Here is a 23,181-nt window from a genome sequence, read left to right as displayed (position 1 = left end):
CCAATGGCCCCTTCTACCCACCTGTGCTATCCTCATCCTCCTGCCTGCTGGGGTTCAGGGCCATGACCTGTACAGTCACAGAGTTGCGAGAAACGGTGCCACCGCTGCGTCCTGGAGGCCACACCTTGTGGGTCTGCATGTGTTTCTTGACATTAGACTTCTGGGCAAAGGCACGGCCACATGCAATGCACTGGAAGGGCTTCTCACCAGTGTGGCTGCAGACACAAGGCTTGTCAGCACCCGCGTGTCGGAACGGGACTGTGGCCTCAGCCCGGGAGCTCACAGCCACCAGGAAGGCCCAGGCAGAGCGTCCAGGTGCTGCTGGCCACCATCCTGACACCATGAGGACAAGCCCTCTTGCTGAGGCAGGCAGACCAGAGACAGACAGACCCTGGGCTCTTGGTGACATTACTGAGCTGCTGAATCAACCAGCCCTGGAGCTGACCTTCTCTGTGGCCATCTCACATTGTGAGATAAAACATTTCCTAATTGTTTAAATAGGGATTTCTGGTTTTTGAAGGAGAAGACATCCTAGCTGTCACAGTACAGCACTTGTACCATTATTTAACATTTTCCTTCAAATCAATGTACTTTTTAAAAACTTAATAATTTAAAATGAAGTTTCCTGTTGTTATTATATATGGAAAACCACTTATAAATACAAAGTAACAAAAAAATGCAATTATTTATAAAACAATATTATTAAGATCTATAGGTGCACCATCCAGTAAGATAGACACAAACCACATGGCACTATTTAAACTTATTAAAATAAAATAAAGTTAAAAACTCAGTTTCTCAGTCATACTAGCTACATTTCAAGTACTCAGTAGCCATATGCTTACTGGCTACCCTATGGACAGTGGCTATTGGGGCCTTTCCTTCTTTGCAGAAAGTTCTATTGACACACACTAGTGTAGACCAGTGGTTTTCAAGAGAGATTGACTTTGCTCTCCCGGGGACATTTGGCAATGTTTGGAGACATTTTGGTTGTCACAGCTGAGGAGTGAGGGGTGCTACTGGCATCTGATGGTTAGAGGTCAGGGATGCTGCTAAACATTCTACCAAGCAGCCCCCAGAGAAAAGCATGATGGGATCTAAAACATCTCAATAGGCTGGTAGACCCTGGTTTAGAGAGAAGCTGCTGCATGCCGTGGTTGGAATCTCAGGCTCTCTCTCTCTCTCTGTTATAAAAGATGAACAAGTACGTGAGAGGCATTAAAGACAGACTACACCAAACTGAGGCTTTCTCCTTTGCCTGAAAGAAATTGAAAAAATAATTTTCTCACTATGTCTTTCAAGTCTTTTCAACACCAATATCCATAAACCACCTAAAATCATCTCATGTCCCAATGTGCCACTCTGTGGGAAATGCTGAACAAGTCCACCCCTCCACTTCACAATGGAAAACCTGAGGCCCAGAGGGGCTCCTTGCAGGTTCTTGGGACAAGGGGTGTCAAGGTTAGTGAGCAGAGAGCTTGTAGAGGCATATTCACACAGCATGGCTGTCCTCGAGGTCAGCCCTTTCTGCAGAAGTGAGACTGAGGCACGCCTCCCACCCACAAAGCCCCTGTCCATTCAAGTAAATTCCTCCCCCACCTCAGCCCACTTGGACCTTCCCCATCACAGCAGGAAGGCCCCACAGATCCTTCCCACCGCTCCTGAGAAAGAAAAGGGAAAAATCATCCTGAGCTGGACTGAAGGTCTGAGAACCATGACAGACCAGATGGGGTCTTGGTCACCACCCAGACCAAGGGGCTGAGAAAGGAGCATCGCTTCCATGTGAATCCCTCAGCCTACCTCCCCCCAGGAAACGCCTGCCACACCGTGCCTGGGTACCTTCGGATGTGCTGCTGCAGGTCGAAGTTTTTGGTGAATGACTTGTCACAATACGAGCACTTGAGTTTCTGAGCCTTTGGCTTCCCTGCAGCTGACAAAAAAAAAAAAGACAAAGAGGGAAGAAGGGGATGGTGAGCCTGAGGACAGAACTGAAGGTGCCAAGGGCAGCTTCCAGCCACTCTACCCCCTGGACTTGGGGCCAGACAGCTCAGACCCTGGGAGGTCTACACCCATGGACAGGCAGGGGAAGAAGCACAGGTGAGTCTCTCACAGTGCCTGGGGGAGAAAAGCCCAGGACACGCTCTGGCTGGGAGAGTAGCGCAAACCCCTCAAAGGCTCCCTTCTGCCCTAGGATAAAATTCAACCTCTCTGCTGTGGCCTATGGGGCTCTGCATCCTCTACTTCCTTCAACCTCATCATTCTTACCATCCAGCTGCAGCGGACTCCTTGCTAACCTTGAAAGACTTTAAACATGGTCCCACCTCAGGGCCTTTGCACCTGCTGTTCCCCCTTCCCTAAAATGCTTGTCCCTCAGATAGTCACAAGACTGTTTCCGTCTCATCCCAGACATATAGGCAGCATCATTTTCCAGCCTCTCCCCAGTACTCTCATAGTACTCTGTTAATCTCCTTCCTAGGGTGACCCATAAATATTTATTTATTCCCTGTCTCTCCCATTAAACTGTGAATAATTAAGGGTAAGGAAATCATGACCCAAGATGCTAGATTTCCAGTTTGTTTGTTTTAATATTTATTTATTTACTTGGCTGCACCAGGTCTTAGGTGTGGCATGCGGGATCTTCTTTGTGGCATTTGGGATCTTTAGGTGCAGAATGCGAACTCGTAGTTGTGACATGTGGGATCTAGTTCCCTGAGCAGGGGTGGAACCCAGTCCCCCTGCATTGGGAGTGTGGAGTCTTAGCCACGGGACCACCAGGCAAGTCCCTAGATTTCCAGTTTTTGACACCAAGCCTAGCACACAGATGCTCAACAGGTTTGTAAAAGGAAGGAAGGTTGACTGAAACCCCCTGAAAAATTCTGAATTCCTCTGCCTTTCGCCACTACCACCACTTTTTGACATTGCCCCTAACCCCATGCTTACCATCTCCAAAGGGGTGGCAGACATCACTGCTTGTCTGCCTATTAACCACTCACCCCTTCTTCTTTCTTCATAAATCCCCTACATAATGGGAACATCAATGTTCCTAGCAAAAGAGACATTTCCCAGCTTCCTTTGCAACTAGATATGGTCAAGTGACTAAGTGTTGACCAATGAGATGTAAGCAAAAGCATCATGCAGAACGTCTGGGAGTGGGAGATGCCTCTTTTATCCTTCTTACTTCCTGGAATATGAAATTGATGACTGGATCTCCAGCAGCCATTTTACATGATGAGGCACCCTGAGAACAAAACCCATGTTCTAGGGATGGCAGAGCAGAAAGATAGAAGAAATGTGGGTACATGGTAATTATATAGGCACACAATCTCCAGATTGCCTGCCTCTGGACTTAGTTCGCACAGAACAACAAAATTGTATCATTTTGAAGTCACTCTTATTTTGGATTTTCCATTACATGCAACCAAACTTAATCCTAACTATCACAAAAGGGAAGACTGGAACTAAGCAGCCTGTGGATAGGCCCACGCTGAGGAAAGATGCCATGGCAGGCTGTGGGCCCACCTTCTGGGAGTCCACTGGAACCTTTGGTCCGTCGGGTCTTCAGCGATGGTGGGGGGTCAAAGGTGGCCACTGCGCCCCTGGTGGCGCTGGTCATGGGGGCAGCAGGGTTTGGTCCTTTCGGTTTGAATCCTTGTTTGCCGGGGCTGTACACCTGGGGGGTGGGGTATACTGGAGCCTCCACACACTGGTTTGGCACCTATAAGTACAGAACAGTCAGGGAGAGTGCCCTGGGAAGGGAGGGGAAGACCTGCCCCAGCCAGTGGGACCCTCACTGTGTCCCTGGCTTATCTTAGCCACCCCCAATCTACATCACCATCCTAACTCTTCCACCTTGCTCAGTCACCCCAGTCACTCCCAAGACCCCTTAGAACTTCATGATGCCAGCAGGCTACAAGGAGCTTTGGAACCAGGCTGCCTGGGTTCAAATCCTGACTCTGCCACTTAACATTTAACTGACCTTGGGCAAGTCTTTTAAACTTCTGTCTCAGCTTCCACATCTGTAAAATGGGGCTAATCATAGCACCCCTCTCACGGGGTTATGAGGATTAAATGAGTTAACAAGTAAACAGCTTAAAACAGTGCCTGGCATATAGTAAGCACCCAATCAACATTAGCTGTTGTGATTGCCATTATTATTAGTAGTAGTAGTTTGCTTGCACAGGAGAACTAGGAAGTCAGAAGGGTCTATGCCCTCACCAGCAACTCCACTTCTTAACCGACTCCACCTGATGCCACACCAGCACACATCCCTCGGCCAAGAATTGACACTGAAGCCACAAGAAAATTACCAAATGAATTCTGAGCCACCCAAACTCAGTGACCACTAAGCTTACATCATGACACTGGGGTGTGAAGAATTCATTTACTCATTCATCTATTCAGCATTCATTGGTCTTCCTGGGCTAGCCTATCTAAAATTCCATTTCCTATCCTTCTCTGCTTTATTCTTCTCCTTAGACATATCATTATCTAATAAATTGTACATTTTACGTACTTATCTTGTCTATTGTCTGCCTAGTTTCGTGAAGGCAGGGACTTTTGCTTTGCTTTTGTTTCTTCCTCTATTCCCAGGCCTAGAGCAATGCTTGGCACAGGGTGGGGACTCAATAAATATTTGTTGAATGAATGAATTCATTTACGTACGTACTGGGCATCTAATATGGCACCAGTAGGTGCTTCTGCCGGGTCTTGTCTGTCGGGCCTTGGAACCATTCCTACACCTGCCCATGCTCTCTCCTGAAATGTAAAGGTGGGAAGCTGGGAACCACATTCCCAAGCATCCCTGCCAGCACAGTTCTGAACACAGATTAAGTTCTGCCCATGAGAAGCATCTGCATGAGATTTGGAAGGCAGAAGGGAGGTAGAAACCATTCTCCTCCGGCAGCTGTGCTGGGAGATAGGTGGGTTTGCAGTCATGAGTTTTGGAGTGGCTGGCTGAACCCTACATTCCCCTCCTGACCACTAGCCCCAAGGGCAGCAGCGCAGCTGGAACCTCAGCAACAGAATCCTACAGTTTCCTCACCTCTGGGTACAGCAGCAGTGTCCTGGTTCTAAGGGCCAAGGAACACCAGCGACCCTGAAAATGAGTGGTGCTCAACAACCCTGACTTTTGCTCCTCCAGCCCTTCATCAGCTTTGTAAGCACCCAATTTCCTGTATTAAATCCCTTTGCCAGAAATACCTAGAGTGGTTTCAATTTTCCTGACCAATATGCAACTCAATAAATATTTGTCAGTGAATGAATTCACTCATCGTTCAAGTCATTACTGAGCAATTACATGACTGCCACTGGGTTAGTTCTCATTATCCTAGCAGCTCTGCAAGGGGAGTTCCCATTCTAGAAGAAAGGAAACTGAGGTCAGAGGACCCTATTTCAGATACCTACTGTAGGTACCACAGGCCAGGCACTCTGCCAGGTGCTAAGGATGCAAAATCAAAGATGACTCAGGGGGTTTCCCTGGTGGCGCAGTGGTTGACAGTCCACCTGCCGATGCGGGGGACACGGGTTCATGCCCCGGTCCAGGAAGATCCCACATGCCATGGAGCGGCTGGGCCTGTGAGCCATGGCTGCTGAGCCTGCACGTTCGGAGCCTGTGCTCCGCAATGGGAGAGGCCACAACAGTGAGAGGCCCGCGTACCGCAAAAAAAAAAAAAAAAAGACTCAGGCTCTGTCCTCAAAGAGCACCCTTGTCTACATGGAAAATAAACAATGGCAGCTACCCCTATGCTGGCCCCCTCTGCCTATGAGACCACCACCGTCCTCTCAGCATCTCACTGACTTAATTTTTTTTTTTTAATTGAACAAGGTCCTTTTGCGTTATTCTCCCAGGCTAGGGAAAATCCCCCTGCAGGCTCTTACAACATCACATGGCTGGTGGAGGAATTTTCCCACTGGTCTAGTTCTCTTTCCATATAAATGCTACCTTACATGGAATGTCTATATGGCTGGATTCTAGAGTGAGTCTGAGATAATGTGACCTCAAGTGCAGGTAGTCTCTTTCTATCATAACCATGCCCCCCAGCACTGGTGTCTGGCATGGTTCTGAACTCTTAGTGCCTTGAGAGTAGACTGCTTGTAGCTCAGAGCTCTTTACCCGGGAATTAATATGGTACATATGGAACAGGCACACCTCGGAGTAATCGTGGGTTCAGTTACAGACCACTGCAATAAAGCGAATATCGCAATAAAGCAAGTCACACAAAAATTTTGATTTCCCAGTGCATATAAAAGTTATGCTTACACTATCCTGTGACCTGTTAAGTATGCAACAGCATTATATCTAAAAATATATATATATATATCTTAATTTAAAAAATTTTTTGACTTTATTGCTAAAAAATGCTAACCATCACCCGTGCCTTCAGCGAGTCATAGTAATAACATCAAAGATCACAGATCACCATGACAAATATAATAATAATGAAAAAGGTTGAAATATTGCAAGGATTACCAAAATGTGACACAGAGACATGGAGTGAGCAAATGCTGTTGGAAAAATGGCGCTGATAGACTTGCTTGACACAGGGTTGCCACAGATCTTCAACTTGTAAAAAAAAAAGCACAATATCTATAAAGTGCAATAAAACAAGGTATGCCTGTACACTGACTGAATGGCCTCAATTCTTTACCTCTTCTAGTAGCCAGGCCCTTTACAGTGTGACTTGCAGCTTTTCCCATCAAGAGGTGGCACCTATTTCCCTACTTCTTAAATCTAAGCTGGCCTTGTGACCTGCTTTGACCAACGTAAGTGACACTGTATCACCTACAAGCCTAATCCTCAAGAAGTCTTGAGCATTTCTGCTTGCATTACTGCACGTCCACCACTGTGGTGAGAACAGGCCTGGCTAAACTGCTGGAGAATGAAAGATGCATGCAGCAGAGCCGGGTCACCCCACCAGACTTATCCCACACCGGGCCGTTCTAGAGCAGCGGGTGCCAGCCAACCTCCAGACATGTGGGAGAACCCAGCCAAGATCAGCAGTTGCCAAGCTGAGCACCGTAGACATGAGAAGAATAAACACTTTTTCCTATATACCACTGAGGTTTGGTGGCTATTTCTTACAAGGCTATAGCTAACCAATATACCTAGCTTGTTAAAAAATATGAGACACTCACATATGTAATTTTTTGGAATCCTTTCCCCAAAAGGCAGGTATTCTCTTGACTGTCCTGAGCATTCCCTGAGGGCAGCTTGTATTTCTGCTACAACCTCTACTTCATTCCAGTTTCTCGTGGTTTGCATTTTACATTTACACGTGTAATGGCTCGATCTGGTTTTGCCCTCCACGGTATCTCTAGCAGTGTCTGGCACACAGCTGGTGTTCAGAAAAGGTTCAGGTTACCCATGATGACCATGACCAGTTTCTCCCCCTTCACCCCAAGCCCCAGCGTCTGCTCACCTCCAAGGGTGGGTAGGGCTGCATTCCCAATGCCTGGATCTCCACCGTTCCACTCCCAGTCAGGGGTGCTGTGGCACTATACACCTCCACCACGCCATTCCCGCCGGGGTTGGGACGCCCGGGGGGACCCAGGCTCTGGGATGGGGGTGGTGGAGGCTGGGGGGGTGGAGGTGGAGGCAGTGGTGGAGGGGGTGGAGGAGGAGGTGGAGGCTGGGTGAGGTAGCTCGGCGCGGAATGCATGTTCAGGCTACTCTGAAATCAGAAGAGAAAATTAAAGTGTCACAGCCTCTTGATACCAGCTGTCTGATTCATCAGTGGGGAAGGACATTTGCCTTAGCCAGCCATGCGGAAAGAACAGCCACTCATAGGCAGCTCAGAGGACGGGGCTGAGAGAGGGCATGGAAACAAAGTCATGGGAGAGTTCGAGGAGCCATCAGTCTGGCGTTGCTCTCCCTTTTCTCCATGACAGTCAGCAAAAATGTCCCAGCTTGTGCAGAAATGAGCTCACAGAGCAGGCCTAATGTTGTTGTCTTTAGAAGGGCTTGCTTGAGAGACTGACTCTGAACTGGCATTTGAGAACGTGCCTTGCAGAAGGTTTCCTATGTTGATAAGGCTATTTTGCCCACCTGGGCACTGACCCTACAACAACCCAGCTAGACTGTTCGCACAAACAGTGTGATTGATGGTGAACCCCTCCTTCCCACATGGGGGTCTGGAATTTTTGTTTGTGGCTGGGTGCCTGCGTGACCGAACCCCAATGAAAGCCCTGGCCTTAGAGTCGTAGGTGTGCTTCCCTGGCAGAAACACTGTGCACGTGTTGCTGCTCTTTTCTGCTGAAGGAAGATGCATGCTGTATGCAGCCCTGCCACTTCCCTGAGAGAGAACACTTTGGAGACTTGGAAGAATGTTAATTTTCTCCAGACTTCAGCTGCTGGGTCTTTTTCCCTTGCTGATCCTGCTGTGTATCCTTTTACCTAATAAACCACAGCCATGAACACAACCATCCTGAGTTCTGGGAGTCTTTCTAGAGAGTCACCAAATGTGCTGGTGGCATGGATCCCCGAAACACAGCCAATGACTTCTAGAAATTGATTCTACAAAAATAATTATTTTTTCTACAAAAATAACCAAGCAGGTGGGCAAAGATAACCATACGTGGATGGTATTCCAGTAGTTTTTATAACAGCAAAAAATGGCAACGACCTAAATGTCCTTCCATGGAAGCCTGGCTAAACAGAGGATGGTCCATCCACATGGAATGGAACAGAACCCTTTGTGGTTGTTAAAGTGGTGGTGCTGGGCTTCCCTGGTGGCGCAGTGGTTGAGAGTCCGCCTGCCGATGCAGGGGACATGGGTTCGTGCCCTGGTCCGGGAGGATACCACATGCCGCGGAGCGGCTGCACCCGTGAGCCATGGCCACTGAGCCTGCGCGTCCGGAGCCTGTGTTCCGCAACGGGAGAGGCCACAACAGTGAGAGGCCTGCATACCACAAAAATAAAAATAAAAAAAAGTGATGGTGCTGATCAATATTTCATTAAAGGGTGTCTCTCTTAATTGCTGTTCCTTGGGTTCCATAGTCATATATGTCTAGAGAAAAATTGGGGGTGACAAAATCAAAAGTATTCCTTTACTGCAGGAAGAACCCAGGGGCAGAGCAAGGGAAGAGGCAGAATGCCGCCCTCACAACCTGCTTTGACCAGGGATCCTTTTTCTATTGGAAAATCCCAAGGAGCCACTGTTCTAAGGAACACTTTGGGAATACTGATGTAGGGTTGTAGGCACAGAAAGAGAATGATGTTATACAAATGGCAAAGTAAGAAAAGCAAGTTCCACAACAGTGCATATAGCCTGACCCATTTATATAGATGTGTGTATATATATAGATATGTACGTATTTTTTTAAATTTAATTTTTATTTTTGGCCTCGTTTGGGTCTTTTGTTGCTGTGCACGGGCTTTCTCTAGTTGCGGCAAGTGGGGGCCGCTTTTCGTTGCAGTGCACGGGCTTCTCATTGCAGTGGCTTTTCTTGTTGTGGAGCATGGGCTCTAGGTGCATGGGCTCAGTAGTTGTGGCACACGGGCTCAGTAGTTGTGGCTCACAGGCTCTAGGGCGCAGGCTCTGCAGTTGTGGCGCATGGGCTTAGTTGATCCACAGCATGTGGAATCTTCCCGGACCAGGGCTCAAACCTGTGTCCCCTGCATTGGCTAGGCAGATCCTTAACCACTGCGCCACCAGGGAAGCCCAGAAATAGCTTTTTTTTTTTTTCTGGCTGCATTGGGTCTTTGTTGCTGCGCGCAGGCTTTCTCTAGTTGTGGTGAGCAGGGGCTACTCTTCATTGTGGTGCGCGGGCTTCTCATTGCAGTGGCTTCTCTTGTTGCAGAGCATGGGCTCTAGGCGCACAGGCTTCAGTAGTTGTGGCACACGGGCTCAGTAGTTGTAGCTTGCAGGCTCTAGAGAGCAGGCTCAGTAGCTGTGGCATACGGGTTTAGTTGCTCCACAGCATGTGGGATCTTCCCGGACCAGGGCTCGAACCCATGTCCCCTGCATTGTCAGGCGGATTCTTAACCCCTGCACTACCAGGGAAGTCCCAGAAATAGCTTTTTAAATAAATATATTTAAAACACACACATCTGAGTCTTTTCTTTTCTTTTAAATATTTATTTATTTGGTTGCACTGTCTTAGTTGTGGCAGGCGGGCTCCTTAGTTGCAGCAGGCAAGTTTCTTAGTTGCAGCTCGAGGGCTTCTTAGTTGTGGGTTGCCAGCTCCTTAGTTGCAGCACATGGGCTCCTTAGCTGTGGCATGCGAACACTTTTATTTATTTATTTGTTTGTTTGTTTATTCTTGACTGCATTGGGTCTTCACTGCTGCACGCGGGCTTTCTCTAGTTGCGGCGAGTGGGGGTCACTCTTCATTGTGGTGCACAGGCTTCTCATTGGGGTGGCTTCTCTTGTTGCAGAGCACTGGCTCTAGGGCGCACGGGATTCAGGAGTTGTGGTGCACAGGCTTAGTTGCTCCGAGGCATGTGGGATCTTCCCAGACCAGGGCTCATACCCACGTCCCCTGCATTGGCAGGCGGATTTTTAACCACTGCACCACCAGAGAATCCCGACGTGTGAACTCTTAGTTGCAGCATGCATGTGGGATCTAGTTCCTTGACCAGGAATCAAACCTGGGCCCCCTACATTGGGAGCGTGGAGTCTTATCCACTGGAACGCCAGTGAAGTCCCTCTATGTGCATTCGAAGGTCAGCAAAGCCAGACACCAAAATTTTGGCAGTGTTTTCTTTGGGTAGAGAGAGTAAGGGTGATTGACTGATTGACTGATTTCCCAATTTTTTCTTTTTTTTTTTTTGGCAGCACCGTCTGGCTTGTGGGACTTTAGTTCCCCAACCAGGGATTGAACCCGGGCCCTCGGCAGTAGAAACGTGGAGTCCTAACCACTGGACCTCCAAGGAATTCCCTGATTTCCCAATTTTAATTCTGTAAAGTTTCAAACCTACAGAAAGGTTGCAAAAAGAATACAATGAACAGTCTTTATACTTCATCTAATTCATCAGTTGCTACCATTTTGCTACAGCTGCAATGTCTGTGTGTGTGTGTGTACACACACATACACATATTTGTGCTTTGTCAAGCCACTTGAAAGTTAGTTACAGACATCACGACACTTTATTCCTTAAAACTGTACTCAGATGCATCTCCTAAGAACAAGGGCATTCTCCTATATAACCACAATTCAATGATCATACACGGGAAATTGAATATTGATATAATACTATTATCTAAAATATTCAGATTCCGGGACTTCCCTGGTGGCGCAGTGGTTAAGACTCTGTGCTCCCAGGGCAGGATGCCTGGGTTCAATCCCTGGTCAGGGAACTAGATCCCACATGCATGCCACAACTAAGAGTTCACATGCCACAACTAAGGAGCCCTCCTGCCACAACTTAGGAGCCCATGAGCTTCAACTAAGGAGCTGGTGAGCCTCAACTAAGGAGCCCACCTGCCGCAACTAAAGACCCAGCACAACCAAATAAATATTTTTTTTAATAAATAAAATAAAATATTCAGATTCCTCCAAATTCTAATCTCCTCAAGTGTCCCAATAAGGCCTTTACCGCTTCCCCCACACCCCACCCAATACAGGATCCAGCCAAGAATTGTAAATTCAGTCAGCTGCCATGTCTCTCTACTTTCCAGTTGAGAATAATTTAAAAAAAAAAAAATTTTTTTTTTTACTTTTCTATTGTGTACTTTCTAGTGTTTTTCTAATGCACATGGAACACTTCTGTTAAGAATAAAAATAGGAGTCAAAACAACTGGACTGTGGCTATGAAACCCCTAAGTCATGTTCTGGGTCCCAGCTGAATGCGGCAGCTTCCCCACCCACAGCAGGGCTGGCCAAGGGGAAGCTGACAGGCCTCCTTAGCTTGAGGGAGAGTTGGGGCCAAGCCCCCTTCTCTCTACAAGATTCTGAATCTGCAGGAGTCAACATGCAGGCCTAGAATCAAGATCCCGTGAGAAACTGGCCACCTTCTTACCTGCACAGGCGGGGGGGCCTGGGGCATGGGCTGGTCCAGGGACGTGAAGGCCGACATGGCAGACATGAGCACGTCATCGCTTACCAAGATGTTCCCCTGCACCAGGGTCTGGATCAGTGGGGATGGGGGCACGGTAATGTACGTGGAGATCTGGACAGTGAGAGAGAGAGAGAGAGAGAGAGAGGAAGGGAGAGGAAGGGAGAGAAAGAACACGCCTGAGACTGTGGAAGGAAGCAGATGGCATGATGCAAAAGATCTGGGTTCTGGAGTCCCACAGACCTGGATTCTATTTCCACTTCTGCTACTGCTCCCTGCCATGTGACCCTGGGAAAGTCACTCCACCTCTCTCAACCTCCATTCCCTCGTCTATCAAACGAGGAGAATAAGTCACACCTCCATGTAAGGCATATACCCTGTGACCCAGCAACAATCCTTCTGGGCCTCTGTCCTAGAGAAACACTCACACCTGTCCACAGGGAGTCCACAGAAAACGAGTGCTCTGCACAGCCTTGTTTCTAATAGTGAAAAACTGGAAATAACCTTGATGTCCATCAATGTCCAAAAAATACAATATAGTCATGGATAGAATACTACAGAGAGCAAGTAAGAGGTATTGCATGGAAAATCAAATTATACAATAACATGTACATTATATATCCTCATCTTTAAAAATCTAAAACGATACTACTACGTAATTCCTGTGCGTACTTAAGTAAGTATGTGAAAGTATAATTATATGCTCTCAGGTTAACAGCAAGGATGAAAGGCAGACCTTACAAGAGGGTGTCAAACATGCAGTGACTATTCCTGTCAGCAGATGTAAAGCGTGTTTTGCTTTGTTTATTTGTTGCCTTTCTTTCCTGGCATCTTCCTAAGTCATCTGTCTGGAGGACCCCTGGGGACAGCAGCAACTGGGCCCCTGAACCCAGAGTCCCTGCTCAAACAGGATGTCCTTGCCCTCAACCAAGCAAGGACAACCCAGGCAGTTTAGGGACACACCCCATGTCATGGCCAGGAAAGGCAGTGACATGTATTTTTACAATGTCACATGCATTAGGCTGAGACAAAAAATGGGAAATCAGGGCTTCCCTGGTGGCGCAGTGGTTGAGAGTCCGCCTGCCGATGCAGGGGACACGGGTTCGTGCCCCGGTCCGGGAAGATCCCACATGCCGCAGAGCGGCTGGGCCCGTGAGCCATGGCCGCTGAGCCTGCGCTTCCGGAGCCTGTGCTCCGCAACGGGAGAGGCCACAACAGTGAGAGGCCCGCGTACCACAAAAAAAAAAAAAAAAATGGGAAATCATTTTCACGTCCATCCAACTCACTTAGGCAGAGGGATTCGTGTCTGCCCATTAACAACGGATTGTGTTCTAAAGTTTTTTCCTTGCCCAGGACTGGAAGAATTTCCCTCTCTCCTACTGAAAAAAAAAAAAAAAGGGAGTGGGGGGGAGAAGGAACATTTTCTACTAACAAAACTCATAATCAAAGAGTGAGAAAACGACTGTTCTGTGTTAGAAGATGTCTATGGTAACCTGAAAATGTACATGTCCTATGGATCTGGAGGTGAACACTTTTATCTTGATGGCAGGAATTATGTCTATACAATGGGTGAAGATAATGTTTTAGAGGAATAAGGAGACAATAGGAAGCCAGAGGGAAACCTGACCCCGTGACCTGGCATGCTGGGACATGCCCAGCCCCCTATTTTTTTTTTTAAAAAAACATCTTTATTGGGGTATAATTGCTTTACAATGATGTGTTAGTTTCTGCTTTATAACAAAGTGAATCAGTTATACATATACATATGTTCCCATATCTCTTCCCTCTTGCGTCTCCCTCCCTCCCACCCTCCCTAGAGGAGTCTTTAATCCCTCTGAGCTCCCACCCACAGTGTCTTTGCTCCAGAACTGTGTTCCTGACTGAGAACTCTGCAAGCTTCTCCAGATACCCACAGCCTGCCCTGTGACCTCCAGACTTGTGTATCTGTCTGCATCTTCACTGCCTCCACTTAAAGGTCCAATGGGCATCTCAAATTCAACATGAGCAGCTGAACTCCTGACACCCCCCCCACACACACACAAACCTTCTCCTTGTTGTTTTCCCCACTTCGGTTAATGGCAACTCCAACTCTAGTCATCCTTGACTCCTCTTAAGCTCACACCCTACATCCAATCCATCCACAAGCTCTGTCAGCTCCACCTTCTAAATATTTTGAAAATCTCACCCCTTCTCTCCACCTCCACTGCCACTATCCTGGTCAAGCCACCACTACCCACTGCCTGGATTTGTACAGTAGCACCCTAATCAGGCTCCTGGATTTCTCTCTTGACTCCCATCAAAATCTACTGCCTACAGCAGCTACAGTGACCTAGTTAAAGTGTAAATCAGACTATATCCCTCTTCTGCTCAAAACCCTCCAATGGCTCCCATCTCATGCAGAGTAAAAGCCCACAGACCGACACGATTTGCCAGGATCCCCCTATTGCCTCTCTGACCTTATCACCTCTCACCCTCCTCACTCACTCACTCAGCTCTAGCCACTCTCACCTCCTTGCTGTTCCTGGAATAAAGCCAGCATGCTTCCGCCTCAGGACCTTTGCACTTGCTGATCCGGCCCCCTGGAATACTCTTCCCCAAAGTAGCTTCATGACTATTTCTCACCTCCCTAGGTCTCTGCACAAATGTCACCTCTTCACAGAGCTCATCCCAGAGCCCCACATACAAAAGGGCAAAAGCTCCCATCCCTGTCTTGACATCCCCTATCTCTCTGCACTTATCCTGGGAAAAGTACATCTTTACACATCTGTTTGGGTACTATCTATCTCACTCAATGCCATGAAGGCAGTGACCTGGTCTGTTTGTCCACCCCTGTACCCCCAGTGCCCACACAGTGCCTGACACACAGTGGGTGCTCAAAAAAGACTTGACTAGATAAATGAACAAACGAATGGATAAATACCTGGCGATTGGCAGGAGGCGGGGCCTGCTGGACTGCTGTGGGTGCTGCCGAAGGTGTGTAGATGCTGTTGGTAGCCAGTGAGACTGTGGCCAGGGGTGGGGCACTCCCCTGGCACTGTTCCCGCTTGTGGGTCATAAACGCCGGCAGTGAGTTGAACTGCTTCTTACACTTCCCGCAGAGAAAGACATCCTCATCATCTAGGGGTCATGCCCACAGAGCAGCAGAGGGAGGGAAATAACGAAAAAAAGCAAGAAAAAAGGAGGGGGCATCACAGAGAGAAATGGGAGGCCCGTGGCTGGACCATGAGAAAGGCAAAGTAACGGCATTCCATGACTCAACGTGTGAGGGTCAAGCATCAACTCTGTGCTTCCTACGAGCTTTCAAACCATGCTGGCACCTGAAGGAATATCCAGCCAGGTTCGCCCAGGAAGCAAAAAATTAGAAATCAGGAAATCGTAAGGTGGGTTCGCTTCAAAAGTTGAGACGTTCAGAATCTTTATCCTGCCTGAATTTATTCACCAGTCCCCAAATGGGCTGCATGATCACACTCCTCAGTGCCCTTGCATCCCCTGTCCTCCCTGCCAAGCTGCCTCTCTCAGAACAACTCATTCTGCAAGGTTCAGCGCAGATGTCACTTCCTCCAGGAAGCCCTCGTCAAGCAGTGTTCACAGTTCCTTCCTCTGGGCAAGCCTCTCTTATCACATTTTTCCCATCACCACCATATTTCCTAAGGGAAGGAAATATCTCTTATTTATCACCATAACTAAAATATTTTCTGGGCACATAGGAGGCCTTCAGTGGATGTCTGCTGAATGCCTGAGAAACTAAATCAATGATCAGCTACAGTTAACACCATCCATTATTGAAGGCCCACCACAGGCCATGCACTGTGCCAAGCTCTTGATATGTTGTGGCAGAAATGTCTAATTGTCATTCAATATTCACTCTTCCTTCTTAAAAAGTAATACAATTTTTAGTGAGAAACATGGCCATCTAGTTAAAGACCATATTTCCCAGACTTTTTTGCAGCTAGACATGTCATGTGACTGAATTCTGACCAATAGGAGAAGAGAAGTATACTGTCTACACAACTTCCTCCTAAAAGGAAGGAGTATGATTTCTACTTCCTTCTTTCTTCCCTTCCTGTTGGCTGGAGTGTGGAAATGAAAGTGGGAGGTTGGAGCAGCCATCTTGGACTGCATGCTGAGAGCAGCAGAGCCATATGAAAGAAGGGGTCTGAGTCATCAGGACTTATGCAACAAAGAAATAAACTTTAATCTTGTACAAACTACAAGAAACTTGCATTTCTTATTTATGACAGCTAAAACCGAATCCCAAGTACCCTCACAAGACTCCTATGAGGTAGGACTATTATCCCCATTTTACAGATGTGGAAACTGAGGGCACTGAGAGGTTAACTCACTTGCCCAAGGTCACAGAGCCAAACTATGTGAACAAGGATTCAAACTCAGGTGTGTGTCTCTCTGTCCCCAGCATGGTTCCCAAGTACTCAAAAATCTTTGTAGAATGAATGGAAGAACACCTAGACTCACACAGGGCTCTAAAGGAAGTTTGTTGCCCTCTGTGTGTCACAAGGGCCTGGGCTGTAAATTGGACAGATTCATGCTTAGCCTCATAGAGGGGAAGCTGAGAAATGACTTTGGTCAAAGGGACAAGCATTGCTAAGCATCGGGGCTCCTAGTCATTCTCTGTCATGATCCCCATATTCACTAAGTGACTGAAAAAGACTGGCCTCAGAGCTAAGCAGAGAAAAGTCTGAGCCTGAAGATCCAGGCTGGGAGGAAGGGGAGAGGCTTCAGACGCGAGAGGACAACCTGGGAACCACAGTGGGCAGTTCACTCCCACACACCCCCATCAGCCCCACCTGTTTTCACAGGAAGCTACTTACCCTTCCCACTGGTGAACCTGAGCAGATACTCACCCAGTGGCTGGATAGCAGGGGGTGCATTGACGCTCTGGCCTGTTGGATCAGAAACTGCTCCTTGGCCATCCAACAGTGACTGGACAGCTAGGACAGTCTGATTGTCCATTCCTGAAGAAAGAAAAGCAGCCTTTCTGGAAGGTGGGCCCAGCATCCCGCCCTGACTTCACCCTTACAAGCCAGACCCATTGCAAGGCCCCCACGGCAAAAATGTCTGTCTGTGCACTGAAATGCTTTCTCTCCAACTTCTATTGCAATAGATCCCAAGATTTTTGGCTGGGAACATGGCCCCAGAATAAAGATTACACCTCCCAGCCACTCTTGCAGCTAGAGAATGTCTAAGTTCTGGTCAACGGGAGCTCTGGGGAAGTTTTCTTAAAAGCTGCCTGGCACGTGACCCCCCTTCTTTGTCCGATCCTCCATCCTGCTTCCTAGAACAAGATGATGGTGGGAACTCTAGCCACCATCCCAGATCATGAGGACAAGGGCACTACAGGGCAAAAGACTGGAAAGATTCTGGGTCTCTGAGCACCTTGTAGAACACAGCCACTGTCACAGCTCTAGACTGCCTCTTTCTGGACTCCCACATGAGAGAAATAAACTTCTAGCCTGTTTAAGCCACTGCTGGGTTGGGCTTCTCTCTTACTCATGGCTGAATCTAATCCGAAATGCAACAAGCCCTCTGGAAATCATGTTACTAAGTCTTCCCCATCCACACCCCACAAATCCCACAAATCTGTTTGCACTTGGGCTTCTCTTGTTTTCCAATGTGTGCTTATTTTTTCAGTTCCTCAATAAACAGCGTAATCTGGATTGTGGTCGGGGGGACTCTTGAGAAGCTGCCTACGTCCACGTTTTCCAACCAGTTGTCACTGTTGAGGTTCTCAGTAGTACACTGTCCAGCCGTGTCACCAGATGGAAGACAGGCCTCCTCACATCTAAGTGGCCACCAAGGCACACTGCCTCCCTCCCCAGTAACCCAGAGGGCGCCTCCTTCTCTCTGTCCTCACAGCCAACCTCTCACCTGGACACCTGCCCCAGCTTCTAACTGAAAGGTAACTAGAACCATTAGCTCCTGCAGCCAAACTGAACGCATACTTTCCCTGGTCACAGTGCAGGTTGTGTGCCTCCTGAGGCCAGCCCTTCTCTCCACCTCCTCCAGCTCCTTCAGAAGCCGTTCTCCGCTAGCTGGCCCATCTCACACTGTGCCCACAACTCTTTCCCAGCAGCGGCTACACACACTCAGGTTTCTCTAGAATGGCCTCCCTGGAACTCATGTTCTCATCTCTCCTCCCTTCAACATCAAGCATCCGATGAGAGTTGGCTACACCCTCCATCTCCTCTGCCCACCTCCCAGTCCTCCTTCAGCCACTCCAGTGGGGCTTAAGCCCCCATCATTCCACCAGAATCACCAAAGACCACCTAGCAGCATCAGACATTCTTTCTTGAAACACTCCCTTCTCGGGCTCCAGGGCGCCACCCTTCCTGGGTCTTCCCCTACCTCTCTGCTCGCTCTTTCCCAGCCTCCTTTACTCTTTTCTCCTGTCCATCCCCTAAATGTTTCTATTTTTGAAGGCTTCCTTCCATCTGGCTCTCTCTCCTCTCCCTCTTACACTCTCCCTGAGAATCCTCACTTGCCCTCATTTAGTTCTCCCTAATATCTGGAGTTTCAAACCTGGGGTTCATGCTCCTCCAGAAGGAGCTTCAGTAAATCTTCTATCATCTAATGCAAAACTGTATGTCAGCATTTGTGTGCAAATCTGTACATGAATGTTCATAGCAGTTTTATTCATAATAGTAAAAAACTGGAAACAAGTCAGATGTCCTTCAGTGGGTGAACAGTTAAACAAACGGCAGTGCATCCATACCACGGAGCGCTGCTCAGCAATAAAAAGGAGCAACCTGTTGATACAAGCAACAACTTGGACGAATCTCCAGGGAATTACAATGAGTGAAAAAAGCTAATCTCAAAGGTTATATACTTTATGATTCCAATTACATGACATTCTTTTTTATAAATTTATTTATTTATTTTTGGCTGCGTTGGGTCTTCGTTTCTGTGCGAGGGCTTTCTCTAGTTGCGGCGAGCGGGGGCCTCTCACTGTCGCGGCCTCTCTTGTTGCGGAGCACAGGCTCCAGACGCGCAGGCGCAGTAGTTGTGGCTCACGGGTCTAGTTGCTCCGTTTAATGTGGGATCTTCCCAGACCAGGGCTCGAACCCGTGTCCCCTGCATTGGCAGGCAGACTCTCAGCCACTGTGCCACCAGGGAAGCCCTACGTGACATTCTTGAAATGATAATACTTTAGAAATGGAGAACAGATTAGTGTGGTTGGCGGACATCAGGGATGGGGAGCAGGGGAAGGAGGTGGGTGGGGCCATAAAAGGGCAACATCTTGTAGTGATAGAACTGTTCTGTATGTCGACTGGTTATAAGACTATAGGATAGTTTTACAAGATGTTACATTGTGGGAAACTAAGTAAAGGATAAATGGAATCTCTCTGTATTATTTCTACAACTGCACGTGAATCTACAGAAAAGAAAGTATTTCAAAATAAAAAGTTTAATTTAAAAAAAATATTGGGGGCTTCCCTGGTGGCGCAGTGGTTAAGAATCCGTCTGCCAATGCATGGGACACGGGTTCGAGCCCTGGTCCGAGAAGATCCCACATGCTGTGGAGCGACTAAGCCCGTGCACCACGACTACTGAGCCTGCGCTCTAGAGCCCACGAGCCCCAACTACTGAAGCCCGCGTGCCTAGAGCTCATGCTCCACAAGAGAAGCCACCGCAATGAGAAGCCTGCACACGGCAATGAAGAGTAGCCCCCGCTCCCCGCAACTGGAGAAAAAGCCCACGCAGCAATGAAGACCCAACACAGCCAAAAAGAAATAAATAAAATAAATAAATTTATTTTAAAAAATATATTGGCACTTCCCTGGTGGTCCAGCCTGGGTAGGACTCCACGCTCCCAAAGCGGGGGCCCGGGTTCAATCCCTGGTCGGGGGAGCTAAATCCCACATGCATGCTGCAACTAAGATGCTGCATGCTGCAACTAAAACCCAGTGCAGCCAAAATAAATCAATGACTATTTTTCTTTTAATTAAATAAAAAATACTGCCTGTCAAAACTATGGAGACAATAAAAAGATTAGTGGTTGCTGGGGGTGGGAGGAGGGATGAATAGGCAGCGCACAGAGGATTTTTAGGGCAGTGAAAATACTCTGTACAATAATATTACAATGATGGATATATGTCATTATACAACTGTCCAAAAGAATGTACACCACCAAGAGTGAAACTTAAGATAAATTATGGACTTCGGGTGGTTATGATGTGTCAATGCAGGTTCATTCTTGGTAACAAATGTACCACTCTGATGAGTTATGTTGATTAAAGGGGAGGTCATGAATGTGTAGGATCAAAGGTATACAGAAAGTCTCTGTACCTTCCTCTCAACTGTGCAAACCTAAAACTGCTCTAAAGAAATTGTCTTTGAAAAAAATACTGTCTACGTAAAACTCAAACCAAATGTGTCATTCCCCACCCCTAAGTTTGTTCCTCTCCTAGTAATCCTCATCAATAAGAACAGGGCACCACTGTCCACCCAGCTAAAGCCCCTGGGGCACCCCTTAACCTTAAGGGATTCTTCCCTTAACCTATCTCCCTTCACACCCTGATTTCCGGTCCTTCAGCAAGTCTAGCCTACTCTGTCTCCCAAATATCTCTCAGATCCACTTTTCCTCCATCCCCACAGCTGTCCCCAGAGCCCAGGCCACCATCAGTTCCCCGCAGGACAGCCGCAGTGGTCTCACCTCCCCTCGGCCACTCTGACCCCTCCTGTCTGTTCTCAGAGCAGCCAGGGTGAACTTTATAATAAACATACGTTAGCTTGTGCAGCTCCCCTGCTGAAAACCCTTTCTTAGTTCCACACTGATGCCAAGACAAAGTTCAGAAGCCTCATCTCTAGCTGCTCACATGAACTTCTGTGAATCCTAGACCTCTCTCCCCACCAGGGCTTTGCAAATGCAGTCCCCACTGCCTGGGTCACCTCTGGATCCCCACAGTTCTGCTGCCCTTCTCCTAGCCCAGCATGCATCACACAGTCCCGGGAACTGATTTTTCCTTTACCTTCTTCATCACTCAATACAGGAACACATTCTTGTAGTGAAAATTCAAACACTGAGGAAGTCCATGAACCTAGAGAGAAAGCAGGCCTCACACCATCCTGTTGGCCTCCCAGAGGGAGCCACCAATGACCCTGGCCTTCCACATCCATCACCCATCACAGCACTGAACACCAGCTGAGGTTATCTTTACTCTTCACCTTTTCTATAATTCTATAATTTCTACATCCCTTACCAACGAGTATTCCTGAAACTTAACCTTCCCAGATGTGGGGAGGATTACACATTTCCTGGTGAGAGAGCTGATCCTCCAAGATGTTAAAAGACACAGCTGACACCTCCTGGGGAGTTGCAGGACTCAAAGCCTCGGCCACATACCACCAGTCCAGCCTACTTTCAGTTTGCACTCTAATTACGTGTATACTCATCTCATCCCTCCAAGAGCATTCTTGGGTCTGTATCCCCCTAGCATCAACTCTGTGCCATGGCCCTGAATTCTCTGAGGCTTCCTTTCCAACTCCTAGCAAGTGCACATGGAGGCTCTCAGTGTTTGCCTGTCTCCAAAGCTCACAATTCCCAGAGCCTGAGGACCATTCACATCCTAGGATCTCGCAGAGCATGGGACAACCAGTCGGTGCGGTGTTTGCTGGTTTGGGTCTGGTAACTTGGCGTCCCGGCCAACCACACCGTTGGCACCCATCCTTTCTTGGTCTGGGTTTTTAATACTCTGCACCCCATAATGGTGCACAAAGTAGTCACCCCGTGTTTGCTGGTTTCGGTCCAAGGCCTGGCCTTGCACACAGGTGGAGCCGATCCTTTCCTGGTCTGAATTGAAGACACTATGTCAGAGCCCGAGGCACATAGTTGGCGCTCAATACAAGTTCTTAATGGTCAGGACCCCTCGCTCAGCCCCTCTCCCCCCGCAGCCGCTGCTGCACCACGGTCCCCTGGATGCAGCCCTCCCCAGCCCTCGCGTCCGCGGGGCAGCCATGCTCGCCTCGCGGTTCCCGTCCTGGCTTGCACACCATCCCCCGGCTGTTCCCTCCAGGAAACTGCCCCCCAGCCCCAAACGCGCTCCGCCCGGGCCCTAGCGGCGGCAGCTGTTCTGGTCCGAGGCTCCCCTCCCGCTGCGCCAGCCGTCTACGGCTGTTCCGCTCTCGGTGCTCTCTCCCAGGGCCTTCTCTCTCCCGCTGTGCCTGTCCGGTTGAACGCACCACCCTACCCCCCCCCCCACCCGCCGCCGCAGCCGCCGCCGGGCCTAGGCTCCCGCGGCTGTTCCGGTCCCGAGATGACCCCACAACCACCACTGAGCCTCAACTCCGCTTCTGTTCAGGCCCCACTACTCCCCCACCCCTGCCGACCTCCGATCCCGCGGCTGTTCCCATCCGTGGCCCTCCCGCCCCGCTGGCTGTTCCGGCCCGGCGCCCTCCGCCCCGCAGGCGCCACGCGCCCTGGGCCCCGCGCTGCGAGTTCGCGGCGGGAGGAGGCGCAAGGCGGAACAGCCGCCTCCCCAGTCCCCGCCGCCGCTCACCCTCCAGGGCCTCGAAGATCGTCTGCGCCATTTTGGACCCGCCGCCGCTGGAGCCCGAAGCCGGGCTGCGCGAGCATTGTGGGAGCCGTGGTGGCGGCGGCGTCGGGGCCGCCAGGGGGCGCCCTCCTTCCTCCTCGGAGCTCCTCCACCATCCCGGAAAACCAGGAATGGCTCGCGGGACCCCCAGCATCCCGGGGCTCTCCCAGCCCCACCTGGATAACCCAGTTATTGGACACGTGGACCCCTATCTCTGCAGCATTTTGATACCAACCAGGGTTCTTGGCTTTCCCCAATGAATGGAAGTTGACTAGAGGCCAGATAAGAAATTCAGGCAAGGCTTTATTGGGGCCCTTGCTGCAGCAGCGGGGAGGGAGAGCAAACGACAGGTTCCCTTGCTTGCTTGCTGAAGGAGGGCAAGCTTGTTCCTTATATGGGGTGAAGGTAGGGGTGTGTCCAGGGGTTAGGTGGAGGGGTGGCTTAGGTGTTTTGTCCACCACTTAGGCGGTATTGTGTGCAAGGGGACATGTGCAGTACCCTGCTTTTGCTCCCAACACCCAGTTTTTGTTCCTGGTTCTTCACAAATGGCAGTTGGGTTTTTTTGTCTTTTTGTATCTTTGGGGTCCAGAATTTGCCCCAACTGTGCATGCACGCACACGGTTATTTTTAGTCCCA

The 23,181-nt window shown here is 48.9% G+C and overlaps 1 protein-coding gene across 3 annotated transcripts in view; it reads right to left on the bottom strand.

The window, feature by feature from the left end:
- Window positions 1–22,566, bottom strand: part of ZNF341 (zinc finger protein 341) — a gene marked incomplete at its 3' end in the record, with an annotated part of 42,090 nt that extends 19,524 nt beyond the window's left edge. Inside the window, exons 1-8 of one of the 3 annotated variants that reach the window (XM_082858295.1) lie at window positions 22,510–22,566; window positions 16,858–16,968; window positions 14,916–15,112; window positions 11,960–12,109; window positions 7,419–7,670; window positions 3,541–3,715; window positions 1,840–1,930; window positions 22–215 (exon numbers count right to left, since the gene is read on the bottom strand). In XM_082858295.1, coding sequence (XP_082714421.1) covers window positions 22–215; window positions 1,840–1,930; window positions 3,541–3,715; window positions 7,419–7,670; window positions 11,960–12,109; window positions 14,916–15,112; window positions 16,858–16,968; window positions 22,510–22,540 — 1,201 coding nt within the window. In that variant the 5' untranslated portion in view covers window positions 22,541–22,566. Of the gene's footprint in view, window positions 1–21; window positions 216–1,839; window positions 1,931–3,519; window positions 3,716–7,418; window positions 7,671–11,959; window positions 12,110–14,915; window positions 15,113–16,857; window positions 17,010–22,509 lie in introns of those variants that run through there. The other 2 variants (XM_082858294.1, XM_082858296.1) reach the window with 2 other exon arrangements.
- Window positions 22,567–23,181: the final 615 nt, after the last annotated feature.

This window comes from Leucopleurus acutus, assembly GCF_964270905.1.
Source record: "Leucopleurus acutus genome assembly, chromosome: 16".
NCBI classification, from domain to species: domain Eukaryota; kingdom Metazoa; phylum Chordata; class Mammalia; order Artiodactyla; family Delphinidae; genus Leucopleurus; species Leucopleurus acutus.
This window is presented reverse-complemented; position numbering and strand designations above follow the sequence as displayed.